Source organism: Diadema setosum, chromosome 15 (assembly GCF_964275005.1).
Source record: "Diadema setosum chromosome 15, eeDiaSeto1, whole genome shotgun sequence".
NCBI classification, from domain to species: domain Eukaryota; kingdom Metazoa; phylum Echinodermata; class Echinoidea; order Diadematoida; family Diadematidae; genus Diadema; species Diadema setosum.
This window is the reverse complement of record NC_092699.1, coordinates 22,106,409-22,122,734: the sequence shown is the minus strand read 5'-3', so window position 1 is coordinate 22,122,734 and position 16,326 is coordinate 22,106,409. Positions and strand designations below refer to the sequence as shown.

The 16,326-nt window shown below is 38.2% G+C and overlaps 1 protein-coding gene across 2 annotated transcripts in view; it reads right to left on the bottom strand.

Moving 5' to 3' along the window:
* The window catches only part of LOC140239237 (ubiquitin carboxyl-terminal hydrolase 48-like), a 34,484-nt gene extending 18,905 nt beyond the window's left edge, over positions 1 to 15,579 (bottom strand). Inside the window, exons 1-11 of one of the 2 annotated variants that reach the window (XM_072319115.1) lie at positions 15,373 to 15,579; positions 12,885 to 13,005; positions 11,771 to 11,830; positions 10,915 to 11,002; positions 10,304 to 10,403; positions 9,236 to 9,293; positions 8,404 to 8,528; positions 5,548 to 5,656; positions 4,021 to 4,154; positions 1,156 to 1,238; positions 474 to 656 (exon numbers count right to left, since the gene is read on the bottom strand). In XM_072319115.1, the coding sequence (XP_072175216.1) occupies positions 474 to 656; positions 1,156 to 1,238; positions 4,021 to 4,154; positions 5,548 to 5,656; positions 8,404 to 8,528; positions 9,236 to 9,293; positions 10,304 to 10,403; positions 10,915 to 11,002; positions 11,771 to 11,830; positions 12,885 to 13,005; positions 15,373 to 15,503 (1,192 nt within the window). In that variant the 5' untranslated portion in view covers positions 15,504 to 15,579. The remainder of the gene's footprint in view (positions 1 to 473; positions 657 to 1,155; positions 1,239 to 4,020; positions 4,155 to 5,547; positions 5,657 to 8,403; positions 8,529 to 9,235; positions 9,294 to 10,303; positions 10,404 to 10,914; positions 11,003 to 11,770; positions 11,831 to 12,884; positions 13,006 to 15,372) is intronic. The other variant, XM_072319116.1, reaches the window with a different exon arrangement.
* Between the last annotated feature and the right edge of the window lie 747 nt (positions 15,580 to 16,326).

Sequence of the window (16,326 nt, the reverse complement as noted above, 5' to 3'; positions counted from 1 at the left end):
CACTGCTGGATTTTTTTCAGGTCGATAAGAACCAGAAGTGCTGAACAAAATGGTATCTTGGTATGTACAATAAACAATATCACATATGACATGTCAGATATCAAATGCCTCATGCATTTTCTGTAGAAGAGAACAGACCGCAGACAAGTAGCTTTATGGGGAAGTTGGTGAGCTCCATCAATAATTACACCATCATCCTAGATACCATTAATACAACATCTACAAAGAGTGGTCAAAGTGTATACTCATATGAATCTGTGAAAATTCTGTAAATCATTCTCAGAAACTGCAGCTTGTGTGTTGGTTCATTCCATGATTGCATTTGTTTATCCTACTATTTCTATACAATATGAAGTGTTGCAGTTTTTGGTATGACAGCATATGATATACTGACTGCTCCAAAACAATATACAAAATCCCATCAAGTATAAATAGAAATACCCGATCTTTCTCTTTCATTCCTGACGACTTACCAAGCTCATCCTCTGAGCCAAGCTTCAGATTCTTCCCCTCCATCTTCTGGATCTCCTCGTCATTAAACTTGAACCACGCCCCACTGTCGCCATGACTACGGATGTGGGCAATGTAGTGTCCAGAGTAGGCAGTAGGGCCTCGGTGTATTAACACAGCCTGCAGGTCATAGACTGTCTGCTTCTCTGAGAATGTTAAGCAATGCATAGGTGGCTTTATATTTGGTTTTCTGCTAAATAATGTATCCATCTGAGACTTGCCTATTCATCAAATACAAGTTTGACTTTAAATCTTCACTCTCAGAGGATGTAAAATAAAAATGTTGTTCAAGAGAAGTAGTGCTATATTGGCAAGACATATGATAATCACACACATAGAAATGCCAGCTCCTTAATAACAAGACAAATGTGAAAAATTTATTTCACCTGACAAAAGACACACTGATCAGTTACAGAGGAAAATGAAGTAGATGCAATATGATGTTGCAGGTTGTATGATTTTAAGACTTGAAATATTAGGGAACATGGCATGGATTTCAATGATTACTCTGTACCCTACTTCAGCCACTGTAACGTTGTCCATGAAAATTCTCATAACCTAGTCCAATTCTCTTGTCACATAACTCTCATGGGAAATAAGTTTAAAGATATAGATCTCCAGAAAGAAAGTGGTCCTGACCGATACCTCTTCTGGGCAGATGTTTGGACATGTCCAGCTCCTCAGGGAATTGGAGGAAATTATTGAGTTTCTTCTTGGTCCCACTGTGCCTGCCATGACCAATCAAAGAACATGCAATACCAAGGATCACATCAGAAAGTAGGAACAGAAATACTACAAACATTCTTCACCTTGAATTTTGGGTATTTCCTCTCAAGACCTTGCATGTAATACAGCTACAAATGTTGCCACTTTTGTAATCAAGTACTTTACGTATTCTATTTACATGCATTGTAATTTACTATCGTTTTCTCAATTTTTCGAGGCCAATAGGTACATGAAGAAACTTCGTACAGAAGCAGTTGCATTGCAGAGCCAAGTGCAAGAACTTTGTTACATTCTCCCTTATCACAAGAGAAAGGGGATAAATCACTACAGTTGTTGTAGATCATGTGGCTTTTTCAAACCTGTAAAATAAGTATGATTCCAACAGATTTGGGAGCAAATCATGCACAAAATTTAGGGTGGGGCAAAAACAGGAATGATCACAGTCCAGGTATAGTCACACATAAATTATAACACTTTATGGTACATATATATGGCATGTTATGCATACAATGAAGCAAAATAAACTGTTAAGAAATTCTTCTGTTCCTCTAAGTTGTTTTAATAGGTGATACGCTATCAGCGTATCACCTATTGTGTTTGCTAAAATCTTCCCTTATTTTTTTTTTTATGCTTCTTTCTTTCTGGACAATTTTGCGTCGTCTATATCTCACCAATGACATGACGGAATAACATGAAATTTTCAGTCAACATATCTCATGACAATATCTCGCCACAATAACACTTTCATGACAACAACATATCTCTGACGTCATCTAGGCGCCATTTTGTGATTTTCAGACGTCACATGATCGAACATAACTTCATAACTAAAAGTCATTTCTGTATCATTTTCTGTGGATATAAAGTTTAGGTCATGACTGATCGTCCACTACTATGCTAATTACCCAGGTCATCATGACGTGCGCATATGCGCGCGTCAAAAATTTAAAATGCTCAAAACGACTTCCCAATGGGAGATCTCGAAGTTTCAGACAATTTTAAGCGTATTAAAAAATTCCGCACGTACACGTCCGTCCGCGCGTTTTTGCGCACACAGGGCGTCAGCAACATGAAAATGCACTTTTTTCAAATGATTTGGATATCCATTGATTTCCGATTGGTTTTGACCTATAACAAACGAATGCACTGGCGTCAAAGTGAAAAATCCGCGCGCGCGTCTATGTGCAAATATAGTGAAAAAACATGTCTTTGTTTATTTCGCCATAGCTCTTTAAAATGTCTGGTGACCCTAAGTTTTTATTGCATATTACAAAAACATATGAATTGTAAATAACATTTCAAGCATCGATATTTCCATAAATACTCTATGATGTCATCATATCATCATCTTAAATCAAAAAAAGTGGAATTAAATTTGTTGAGATACTGTTTCTGACATTCATTTGCTGGTATCTCTGTTGTTTAAGCTCAATATTATTCCAAATTCAGATATGTTGTACTTTGGACATTTCTCTTTCAAGTCCATGTCATTGTTTTGCAATTTGATGACATCATTATACTAGAAATTGTGATTAAAGGCAAGGTATCAAAATCAGCCAAGTTTACGTGTTATGTCTATGGGAGGTGATTTTTTTTTAAACCATGCATTGACTTGATAACGCTCAAGCACCTTTACCTCAGCTGATTTTGCTCCATTTCCTCTGAAACTTAAGTATGTTGTAGCTGAGACAATAAGCTGCAGTAATCATGCGTTTTATTTTTCTAATCTCCTCATCAGGTTGAAAATTTTGCAGCTGAAAACTGAAAAAGAGAATGGAATGTGGACGAAACGATTCCCTAATTATCTTTCAAATATAAGCTTACGTTCCACTCACTTTTCTTGTCGAGATGTATGGCTGAGAGGTTAAAGGCGGCATCTCTGGCGCCAGATACGTGAGGTTGCACACGTACGGGTTCGAGCCCCACAAGAACACGAAACAAAATACATGTACTCCTATCTTTTACTTTTTTTTCTTCAATGGAGTAATTACACCTTCGTCCATGTAGAAATCACGTTCTCATGTAAACGCACCCATACGCGCACACATACACACACACACAATATCCCTTTGTTTTGTGTTGGAGACCACATTGCTTCAACTGCTGCAAAATTTTGCAGGCTGAGTTTGTCAAACTGATCGTAGTATATAATGCCGACGACTGATATGTTGTACTTTGAATAATTGTCTTTCAAGTCCATGTCGTTGTTTTGTAATTTGATGACGTCATCACACTGAAAATTGTGATTAAAGGTAAGGTATCAAAATCAGCTGTTTTTACGTGTTATGTCTACGGGACGTATTTTTCCCCAGTTGCCAGAAATGGCACAGCGCCATCAGTCGTTACAAGGCCGCATTGCTGTTTAGCAATACAATACATGTTCAAGCAGCCACGTTTGTTGAGCAGGCATTGACTTTTTTCCCCTGTTATATCTATACATTGTTTTTTTGTCTTTTATTTACATGGATGTTCCGTTGCCAAGTGGTTAGAGTAACGGTTTCGCATGCACGCATTTGAGGGATCGATGCTCGCAGGACACTTTTGTTTTTGATTATTTTTTTTACTCTTTTTAGATAACGTTTCATATTCACATTCTTTTCATTGTCGACCATGGATGACCGATATCTAATATACCCCAGCGTATCACCAACTCGTCTTCAGTGACGAGTTTCATGTCTCGTTTATTCTGATAAGCTCTCTTTCATCACAAACATGACCTTCACGATTATGTCATCATGAAAAATTGGATGAGAATATATGAATGCACATATTATAGACACTAACCTGTCAAACACAAATCTAAGGAGTTGGATATTCAGCACAGGTGGTAGTGTCTTTAGCTTGATGCAGCGTGTGGCGTTTCGCTTGCAGTTACACCTCTCGCACAAGTACTGATTAGCGCCCTCAAGTTTTTCTTCCTGCCAAGGATATGTTTTGAAGAGAGAGAAAAAAAAAAATATTGTGACATTACACATTGCAGTATCTAACATCATTAAAGCAAGCATTGTGTAATTTGAGAAGTATGAATTCCTTAGTGCTCTATGTGCTCTGAAATGAAAGGTTTTTTGTCTTGTTTCTTGAAAAAGTCTTGAAATCTGGGATAATATCATAGAGTGAGAAAAGTTAATCACGGACGAGCATTTCCATCTAAATCCATAGTGGAGTGCAGCACATCCCCCCCCCCCCCCCCCACCCTCAATCTAATCTGGTAAATCAGTGTCATTCCACTGCATGTCACCTTCCCCTCATGATTCTGATTAGATGGATCCAACAGCATCTTGATGATTTTTTTTTTCCTTCACACCAGCACATTATGAAAGTAAATCAACAAGATGATCACGTTTATTATATATTCAATGTCTTCAAGGATAGTTCTAAAACAGTTTTGACTTCATGATATTTGTAATCAATGTTCACTAAAATTTGATGCACTGTACATTATCAAAGCGGTACCCGAGCACTTACACAAAAACAAAAACAAAAACATTATATCGTAGCTGGGGCGACAAGACCTCGTATCTACAAAATGTCAAATGTTCAGGAGAGCCGAAAAACATGGCTGCCAAAGCACTATAGCGAATGGGATAGCCTTTCCTTTGACATGCCGTGGTGGCTTTGTTATATTGAGTAAGACAGGACATCACTTACCCCATTATTTGGCCATTAATCCAAAAAAGTCATTTTCACCAAAATTTCAGACACAAGGTCTTGTCACCCCAGCGATGATATGTCTGCAGCCTCCTTTTTGCTTTTCAATCCTGTATCTGTTGATTACTTGATGCCCAGAGAAACAGCACAGTAATAAAGAATGACTGTCTCTTGTTCCAATATTGCTTTCTCCTGTGACTTTGCAGTGTCTTTGCATGCACATAAATTCCTTGTGATACAAAGCGTGACATAATCTCCATTACATGAAAAAATCAAAATCTACTGATTACTTGAGAATAAATTACCGGCCACTACCTTTTCAACAATGCAAAGAGTACTGAATTTAAGTCATCATATTGATAGCAGACCTCCGAGTCAAGCTAATCCACACACCAAGTCATATCATTGCTAATAGTAGTTGGACAAGTTCACATGCTATATTTAATTCTCAGGCATTCAGTGCTGAGGTCACAATACTCTTCATCCATTTCATTCTGTCATGAAATGATAGATCGCCTATCTCTTTAAAAAAACAGGATAGGACTCTTGAATACTAAAGGTCCTAAAACCTGTATTGCTACAATCAATTTCCAGTGACAAAAGACCTTTATACAGAGGCAGATATAGTCTTGTAATCAGTGTTTTGTTTATTTGATTTCTTACCTTCAGAAACTCTGTTAGACTGTCTTCTAAATGCTTATGACCTTTGATGTTGAGGTCAAGTTCATAGAACTGTGACGGTCTCTCGGAGCTGTTGCCGCAGCTGTTACACCTGGGAGTTCAAAATACACAAATGGTATAAATGCCCTGTGATTTCAAATTGTAAGAATGACCTTCCTTGCTGACAGTGATAACCTTGTATCCACTTGAAATGCTCTAAAATATGAGCCAACGACCTCAGCAAACAGACAAATGCAGTTTGCCAAAACAGGAAAATTTCAAGTAGTTGAAGCTTGTATGAGCTGCTGTGAAGTTTTCAAATCTATGCAACTGACGCAACCTTACAAAGCTGCAATTGATTGCACATATGAAATCTAGCACAAGCCCCCCCCCCCCCACACACACACACACACACACAATCTGATTGGCAAATAGCTTGGTTCTGTTGATGTTTCTGCCATGCAGTTGATCCCAAAGTTATATGAAACAGACAGTGTCTGGCAGCAGACTAACACATTTACAAAACCAGGATAGGAACAAACAGAAAAAGAAATCATGTGAGAGTATTCTTGGTCATAGATGAAAAACAGGGATTTCACACTCATATAGTGGGCCATCAACATCAGCAGTACTTTCAGCAAACATGGACAGAACACACACAAATGGCTTCACATCTTCTCAAATCATGCTTAATCACACTAATAAGTGTATCTGTAAACAGTGGGTTATCTTAAGCTCTGTGTCTTCACATAATTTTTGTATTGAGGAAATTGACTGCCAGACTTGTTCACACTGTCCTATAGAACAGAAGTGAAATCTCACTGTCTAATTAAGAATTCTCTGAATACTAACAAAGGTGAGAAATATCTGCCCTGTCATTCTCGCATGCTCCAATAGTCTGGATATTTTGTATCACATATATTTAAGTATAAATTCCATTCATGCTCAAGACAACTTCAATAAACAGTCAAAGTGATCTCAACAAAAGCAGAGCAGTGAGAGCTTTAGGCAAATTGACAGAAAACTGTGATGGAATTTCACATTTTCACACATTTTCCCTGACCAGTGATACCTGCCAGAGTCATACATTAAAACATGATACTGTGATGATGTTGTGACCATACAAAATCCAATTTGCTTGCACGAAAGACATTTCACTTCAATATCTTCTATCCCATGAAGTCACAAAGAAAGTGTATCCATCATATCAAATCATTCTACAGAGGTAGCAATTTGATCACATTGCAAAGGGGAGAGTTGTTTGGGTGTTGGTGCTGAGTTACTGAAACAAGGCAAGTGCCAAAATGTGTCTTGCCCATTCGTGAAGAAAATATTTTCTAACTCCAGGAAGTTCATTGACCCTGACTATGACCTCTGACCTTGTGATGACCTTCAACTCCCCATGGGACATTTACTATCCAAGTTTGGTCACAAACGGACACAGGGAACAAAAGTTATGAGCCATAATCGAAACGTGCCGTAAAAACTTAACATTGTGCCCTAAAAGTTCGTTGACCCCTGCCAGTGACCTTTAACCTTATGGTGACTTTCAATTCCCCAAGGATCATCTACCATCCAAGATTGGTCACAAGCAGACATAATCATCAAAAGTTACGAGCCATAATCAAAACGCGCTGTAAAAACTTAACATTACATTGGGCCCTAAAGTTCATTGATCCCTGCCTGTGACCTTTGACCTTGAGGTGTACTTCATGTTCGGTAAAATGTGCAACTTTGCATAACCACTCTTCCCTCCAAGTTTGATTGAAATTGAAGTCCTCAGTAGAGAGTTATTCAAGTTTTTGTGGCGTTTGTAGCACAATCCTATAGGGCATTAATGAAAAGAGAAATGTGAACGTGCATCACAAAACAAACAAAAAGTCACACACACTGTTTTTGTGTGAGGACTGAAAATAGGACTGGTGTAATGGGTCAACCTAGCCAATCTTGACTTTTTCATATTTTCTGAAAGAGCAAGTCTTCTTCTACATTATGCTGAAATTTGATATCATAAAATGGGCAGTAAAGTGTGATTTTTAGCAGTTTATCTCGAACATTATTTTGTAGAATAGTGTGATTAGGTGTGTCTTTAGAGTCCCCTTTTTATTTCTTAAAAACCTTGTACACACTCTTCACTTTCAACTCGAACTTTTGAAAGGATAATGCTACTACTTAGAAAGTTGGTATTAATTATGGACAGAATGTGTTGATACGGTATGCTCAATTTCAGGTTAATCTGATAATCCCTTCATTGTGTTACTCCGGTGGTTTACAAGCTGATTTTTGCCCCGTTCATTGCACTGCCAGCACGGCTTGGTAAAGAGCGCTTGAATAGACACTATACTTTGGAGCCTCTTTTCTCAGTTCACACTTTTCCTGAGTGTGTGCTTTCTTTCCAATATTAAGATAGGTTAGGAAAGTCCATTTGATGTGAGCTATGCATCATTTTAAAGCTTAAAGTCTGCTCTTTCAGAATATGCTCTTAACTCAAATTCATGTCTGGCGACTTTCTGTTTGTGTTGTGATGCAGGGTCACAAATGTACATGTGCAAGTCACTTTCATGTCGGGATCAGAGATAGTATTTTTGTGTTTGGTTATATTCGCAAATAGCACCAGACAAATTTGCAAAAAAATTAAATCTTGCGAAATATACGGCATATAAAGTATGTGGGGGGGGGGGGGAATGACATCACTGCCTACTCTGGTAAAGAGTGACTAATATCACTGTTTCACTATAACACATTCTACAATCGGTGATTAGGGATTTGGTAAAATTCTAACGGCTCTCTTTGCACAGCTATACTCTTCTCCATCGAGTCCAAGCCGAGAACAATGAGGACCCTGTGACGGTTTCTTACCTTGTCACATATGAGTACTGCCCACTGAACTGCTGCTCAATGACATTGCCAACGAGTGGGTTGGGCTGCTCCCTCAGTGTACTCTCCAGCAGGGAAATGAAGAGTTTGCTAAATTCCTGGGCATCCTGAGAGTTGGGGTCAAAGGGCACAAACGGCATGGATCATTACAGCACACCAAAAATCAATAATATTAGTTACCCCCTGCTTGTTCACGAAATACGGGCAAATATCTACGGTCTGGTGCCATATTTCGTAAGAACGAGCAGGGGGTAACGATTTTATCTTCTAGTGTAAGTGCTAACCTTCTTCTCGCTGATTTCCCCTCGTGAATCAGTAAAAATGCAATTACAACTACATGTTCTCCTTGATTTTCATCACCAGGTATCTAGCTGTGTGTTCCATCATACATAAATAAATGGTCAATTCAGGATGACTGCCATCATAAAACTAGATCTGAACATGTAGCATCTATCCACATGCCATGACTTTCTGAGAATCAAGACATGACTCCTATCATGGGATTATATTAACCAATCCCTGACTGGCACTGTATAAGCTGTTATATTTAAAGAGGGTTTAATTTTTGTGAATACTGCGAATCACTGTTGGAGTGCGAACTTAACAACATGTGAAAATGTTGCCATGTGCTAGGCTGATAGTACAATTACAATAGCCTCAGTGTCAATACGCGAAAAAAACATCTCACGAAAATGTCTGTGACCTCATTGTTCACGAAAATATCTGTACAGGAAAATAAACAGCTTATGCAGTATTTGTCCAGCCCATGAAACATTTTGTTGCATTTTTTTTTTCAACTGCTGCTGAAACTTGCCTGTTGCAGAGCTGCATCCAGTCCCAAGCAGTTGATGAAATTCGCTGGATCAATGTACCTAATATTAATGAATCAAGACATAAGCATTTTTAAAAACTAGAGCACTAGCACAGGAGACCCGTTCGAGCACATGTATCCCCCGAACCCATCTTTCATACCCCATCTAGTGGCCAAAAACAACATTGGAATCTTTATTTTACTATAATACACCTTTTTGCCCAATTTGAAGAAAATCTGATAAGAAATGTGGCTGATAGAGCATATACAAGAAATGTGCATTGGCATCCAAGTCGGAACACTGAGGGTGCCATCACCACAAAATGTTGTGTCCTTCATGTAGAATGACCACCAATACACCTCCTTAGCAAGTCTGAATAAAATCTGTTGAGTAACAATCAAGTTATTGCATAAATAAGCACTTTTGCAAGTTTTGACATGATCAGGGTGACCTTTGACCCCGTAAAAGGTGGAACAGTGAGGGCAGCATTATCAATAGGTATAGGTGTCTAGACCATGATACATTTACATACCAAATTTGAAATAAATCGGTCAAGAAGCAAGGCCAGCGTCGCACACACAAGCAGACCCTGTTAAATTTATCTTTTCATGTACAAAGACGGAACAAGCGAGGGTGCCATCAATAAAAACAATAGGCATCTTCATTTTACCATAATACACCTTCATGCCAAATTTGAAGATGATCGAAGAAGAACTGCAGCCAGTAGAGCGCTCACAAGAAAATCGCAACGAGACCAAATCCATAGTATCCTCCGAACTCTGTTCGGGGGATACAATGAGTAATGTTTGAATACTTGTAAATGACAGGGGGGAAAATATCACACCAAATATTCAATTATTGATTTTTACAATGAAAAAAAAATATTACTGTGAATTTACAGAGAAAAAAAATCATAATCTTGTTGATCTTCATGGCAATTTGGACAGTAGAAAATTGACAAATGAAAACATCTGCTCAAGGCGTCGGCACATCTTCAAAAGGGATTGTGATATTGAAATGGACATCACCTAATGATGACTGCATCACTCACTATCTGAAGCGCATCTTACCTTCTCCTACTGAACTGGAGGAGGGCAAAGAGCAGCTGGAGGTGACCACAGATAGTGGACGGCTGGAGTTCAGCCTCTGGCAGGGCAGCTATGATCCTCTCTGGACATGCACAAAATGGTCAAACACACAGACAATAATACAGCGGTCATCAGGACCTTCGCTCACATTCTACTGCGAATGCTTACCACTACATGCTGTAGGAAGAAAAATAGCACATACTGCTATAAAACATCAGAAAGATAGATTTTCATTTTTCAATCATCTCAAGATTTTTGAAGTTTACACTATCAATTCTAGGTTTGATTTTAATGTGCTCTGCAAATAATTTGCATGACAATCTCCCATCAGGCAGACTGTCAGACTTTAGCCTTACACAAACTGTACATCAAGATAATAATCTTTCATAAATTATCAGACTTTTCACTGTTCACACAGTGCATATCAGCACTATTCTTCTGTGTTTGTAACTTTTTGTTCTCCTTCTCCCGATTAGGCCAGACAAAATGACCAGAATGATTTTGTACACTAGCTGTGCAATGTTTTGATGAAATGTTTTCCAAGCAGGCAAGAAGAGTCAAGACTGGGACTAGTATCTATCAAAGTATCTCACCATCAGCTGACTCATCCCTGGCCCATTCTCTATCCAGGGGTCTCCACTGGTACAGCGCTTCCCTGAATCTCTGATTGTGAAACCAAACCTGAAGGAAAGCAACAACACATGACAGAGACATTTGATGACTGAACATAACATTTGAAGCATGACATTTAATCAGCACATCATATGGACCATACTGATTCCAAAATGTGTACCCAACTGCTCTCAGTTTGCAACACAAATGTAAATGCTCCATTTTCTACCATGTAATGCCCATCCACCAATGCCTTTTGCCTCAACTCTAGTTGCCAAATTAAGGATTATATTATTCATTTCTAAAAATATTGTGGCAGAGGCAAAAAAAGAAACGCACAAAATCATCACAATGAAGTGAAAGACTGATCCATTTTCTTATCTTCTCAATCGACAAATAATTAATTTACAGCACTTAAGGGTCATGTGAATGGTTCAATTATCATAAAAGAAAAAGAGACCTCAGGTGATTTTTGTTTTCCCTCTCAAAAGAGAATGAATTCACAACACTGACATAAAGCAAAAAGTCTATGAAAATTATATCAAAACTTGGACAAATGAGACAACTTGCTGTAAAACCAAATATTTTCATATGCATATTAATTTTTGCGAGCCAAGATTCGTGAAATCAAAATGCACGTAAAAGTTCTTGCCCACACCATATGCACTGACTGCCATTAGTTAGTAATTTGCAAAATTTCATGCCATTAAAAAGGCAGTCAGCTCGAAATTGCGAAAATTTCATGCTGCAAATATATCTGGTTTTACGGTAAATGGTCAATATTTCGGGTTTTGCAGTAATGGTGACACATTGATTCATTCAACATTAATGTCTTACCTGCAGGAAAGTGTTAACATAGCATGTCGCACCAAGGTTTTTCAGGCCAACCAACTCATCCTGTATGCCATTCAAGAATACACACAGACAAAAAGGAGTAGTTGTATGGATCATCTCACACCACCATGAATATGTTCATCATATCAAACAGGATGAGAAAAAATGTCAAGAATTGACAGAAAACAGAGTGAATCAGATATCACATTGGATTCATTGTAATTTTCAGATTTTTGTATCTAAAACAAATATATAAAATGACTATTGCCCTGCATTATCCCTTGGCACCTTGTACAAAGTATTGAGGTCACTGAATTTTGCACTCAACATACACTGTTACTGTGACGTCACTAGAATAAGCATGCAACAGAAAAGGTACTCTTGGCTAACTTGATGGTACACATTCTGAATCAGTGAATCAGTAATTAACATCATGATCATCATATCACAAGGTGCTCACATACCTCCAACATTTCAAGATGAAATATCTTACTCGTGGATGGCAAAAATCTTATTTTATATGCAAACTGAAGTTAAAAATCTTACTTTCAGTCAAATCTTCAGAAAATACACATGAAAGGTATATCTAAATATTTTTTAAAAATCTGATTTCTCTGACAGAAAATCTGATTTTGCTATTTTTAACGTAAAAAAATCTTACTGAATCTGATAAAATCTTACTAGTTGGCAAATATGTGCTCATCTATGAGCAGAGAAAAGATGAAAAATGACTACTAGAGCATAACACTTCTCAATGATTCAGTGTCCAGAAATTGGCCATAATGGTTGTACATGTGCTAATAGTAGGTTTCTCATACACCCTTTATGATACAGAGTACAGCTGAGAAGCATTCATGTTCAGCACCACAAACACACAATACTATGCAGAAACCTTGACGTTGCACTGGAATACTGGGTATTACCACCTTAATAAGACCTCTGACCGACTTCTGACCTACATGTGTTGCAGCACATCAATTACAAGTGCCAAAATTATACAAAATTGTAATTTGTATTCTAATTTTCACAAAGCAATAGGAGCTTTTGCATATAATATGTAAAAATCAAGGTAATAATTCTGATGTCTTTGTTTATGGGAGGTAGAATCAGTGCTTACCTCCTTTCTCTTTTCCTCTTCTGGGTCGTCGATTTGATGCCAGTGGTCATCACTGATCTCCTTCAGCCAATCTTTCTCTCCGAGGTTCACGAGGCAATTTGGGTTGCCTCGACAGTTTCGCCTGGTAAATCAGTAAGAGAGAGAGAAAAGTTCAGTTTGAGTAGATGTCTACCACCAGAAAAAACTGACAGTGACATCCTTATGCCATCCCTTCAAAGTATAGTTGCATGGACCTACTATCCATCATCCACTTCTTGATTAAATACAGTGTACCTTGTATCTAGAAAATATCCCTCAGTTTCACCTTAATTTCATTTCACTCGAGAAGACAAACACAATTCACATTTTTTACTGTACACCGGCGCAAGCTCACCATTCTAATTGATGGCCCGTTTTCCCATTGAAAAGCATGTAAATCCAATGAATGGGCAAATATGTGTTAACAATAATTATGTTAATTACTCAAGAGGATTTTCTTTAATTCTTCTTCCTCCTGTTTCCTAAGGTTATTTACCTGCATCTCCCTAATTTCTTTTGATTTGCATTCATGTTTGAAAGTTCCAGCGTATTGCGCCCCGTCCCACATGTACTTTTGATTTTATGTGCAAGAAAGCCATTGCGCGATGGTGGTCGATCTAGAAATAGGTAGGACCTAGTCGATGAGTAGCAGACTTACTATACTGGTACTCCTGTTTTATAGTGAAGTCCTCGGGACCAGTGATTTTTTTTCGCCATTACAGTACAATATTGTGCACACAGATATAAAGATGATCATTTGGGGACCTGAATTCTAATTTCGTTGTCACAAGAATTTCACTAACCAAGTTTGTCATTACGAATTAGTGATAATGGGAGTGCACTGTTGGTAGCTGGGTCCTGGGGCCCCGTTTCATAAAACTTGTCATCAGTGACAACTGCCACATTTCTATGACAAATTTGCTCTAAGCCAATCAGATGCAAGGATTTCAGTAGCTTGCTTGTTACATCTACGAGTATGACAACTTGTCACTGATGACAAGTTTTATGAAACGGGCCCCTGCTCATCCTTGCTTCCTTGGTCATCTGGATCTGGATCACTTCCAAAATCACTTTTTTCTGCTCGTCAATAATTTTACAAATAAACTAACGTTACAATTTAGAAATCTAACTAACGTTAGATCTAACTTGTTAGGTGCGAGTTTCAATTTGTCTCCCTCTAACATTACTAATAAAATTTGTTAAGATCTCAACTGCTGACCTGTAAATTAACAAACATGTCGGGGGGAAAAAGGAACCAGAGGGACTTGGTCTAACGTTAGTACAGTAAGGGTACCGGTTTTCGACACTTTAGCACATTTCCTTGTTTACCATCAATACTGCACCGTCTTACCTCGGAATTTCGATATGTAGTTGAGCTACAAAGGCCAATAATAATATGCCTTAAACGAATTCCCATTTGAATGCACTCGCGTTCAATTTTTAAGCGATTTCCGTCACGCCGTCGCTGGCATCAGATTTCGACACCCAGCATCATTTTTCGACACAATCACAGCGCGCATTACACAGAAATCACATGGCGCGTACAGTACGCGTACACTGCATTGTAGACGCAAACTAGCAATCATACCGGCGCAAGAACTTGTTGTTTCCTCTATAACGTGTCTTGATATGGGAATGTCGAAATCTGGTGCCACATTCTCAAAGCCAACTCTTTCTACAAGTTTGCTCATTTATCACGAATTCAGCCATGAAATTACTAAAGACGATTATGAAATCAAACATCAAGATTTGGCAAAACAAACTGATACTAAAGCAAGATAACCGGCACGGGTGAATTTAATTTTACGGCGATGTATACAAAATGCATCATATTGTTTTGAACCCCTGAAAATGGCTGACATTAACATTTCTGCTGACACTGTGTTGCTTTTCTCCTAAATATTCTGCCGTCGGATTATGATGACAAGTGACAAACGGTGTTTATATAAGACTAGAAATGTGATTGATAACTTGGTTGATTGCTGAAGTCAGACGTTTGTAATGAGTATAAAATTTTATAAGAATTATCTGCTGGGTGTCGAAATCTGGGTCCTGTTGAAAACTGGTGCACTAACGGTAATAGTATTACTATTGGTGAATCTGTCATCTATAAACCAAGTTAAAGTTTACATCTCATCAGGGTGCCTATAATATTAGGTCTAGAAAGTGATAGTAAATTAATTGTAAGTTTAGTCTGCGTCTGAGAGAGAGAAATTGAGGAAACTCGCACCTTCCACTCTGAATATCTTGCTTTCAAACTAAATCTTATAACAACAAACGAGAGAAAAAAACAAACGCAAAAAACGAAATCTCCTTGGCGGAGGTATATGGTGATACAGCCTTTGTAAATTAAATTTAAAGGGCATGGCAAGTGCAGTTGGTTATGTTATGCAAGCTTCAACTCGATTTATTTCGACCATTGACTGTAGTGATAATGTCAACATGGTCAATGACTGTCATGACTGTTTACCTGCATGACGAGGAACATGAAGGAAGATTAATACGATAAACCGTCTTAACGTGTCCATCATTTACATCTTCAGGAGCCGTCGTCTCCGTCCATCTCCAAATTTCTTTATCAAGAGTTGGCTTGCTGGGCATTTCTGAAATGGTGTTAACAGTATTCCAGCGAACAAAAATTTCCCGGTATTCACAGATGGACCACCACTCAACTCTTGAGTCGCGTGCATTCGCAAGTGAAGTCAAGTCGCATCGCAAGTATGTATACAACAGTGCAGTAGTGGTGCAGTTGCGTTGTGTGTATTTGTACACTGTTCTTCAAGCTGCATACCTCAGTACGTAGGTAGGTGTACAATCGTACATCCAATTAACCATAGCCCACTTGCGTCGTAGCTTAGCTTAGCTGGGGCATTGCATTGGTTCTTCGCGCGAGAAATTTCGATGGATATTGAAAGATGAGCAGAGGAATGGTTCATGGGGAACGTTGAGGGCCGTACACCAGTAACAATCCGGAATCAGACCGCACAATCAGACCACTGATCTCCCCTCTAAAGGGGAGATCAGTGAATCAGACGCACTCGGCAGGTTGCTTCACCCACTTTTTTTTTTTGTTTTTTTTCCGGGGATGTTGGAACAATAATATTATGAATAACACAGTCCTACTAAAATCACGCAAACTAATGCAAACTAATGCAAACTAATGCAAAGTAATGCAAACTGTGCAAACTGATGCAAACTGACGCAAATTAATGCAACTTCAATGCAAACTCAACGCTAACCATTAATTAAAAGTTCATATGTTATAAATGTATATGTTCATATATGATATAAATGTTTTTTAATGCTCTTTAATGTTATAACTAGCTGTTATAAATGTTAAAATCTTATGAGTGCTACTGAATGTTGTAAATGTTTTTTTATGTTATAACTGTTTATATGTTGTATATGTTACAGAAGGCCCCAC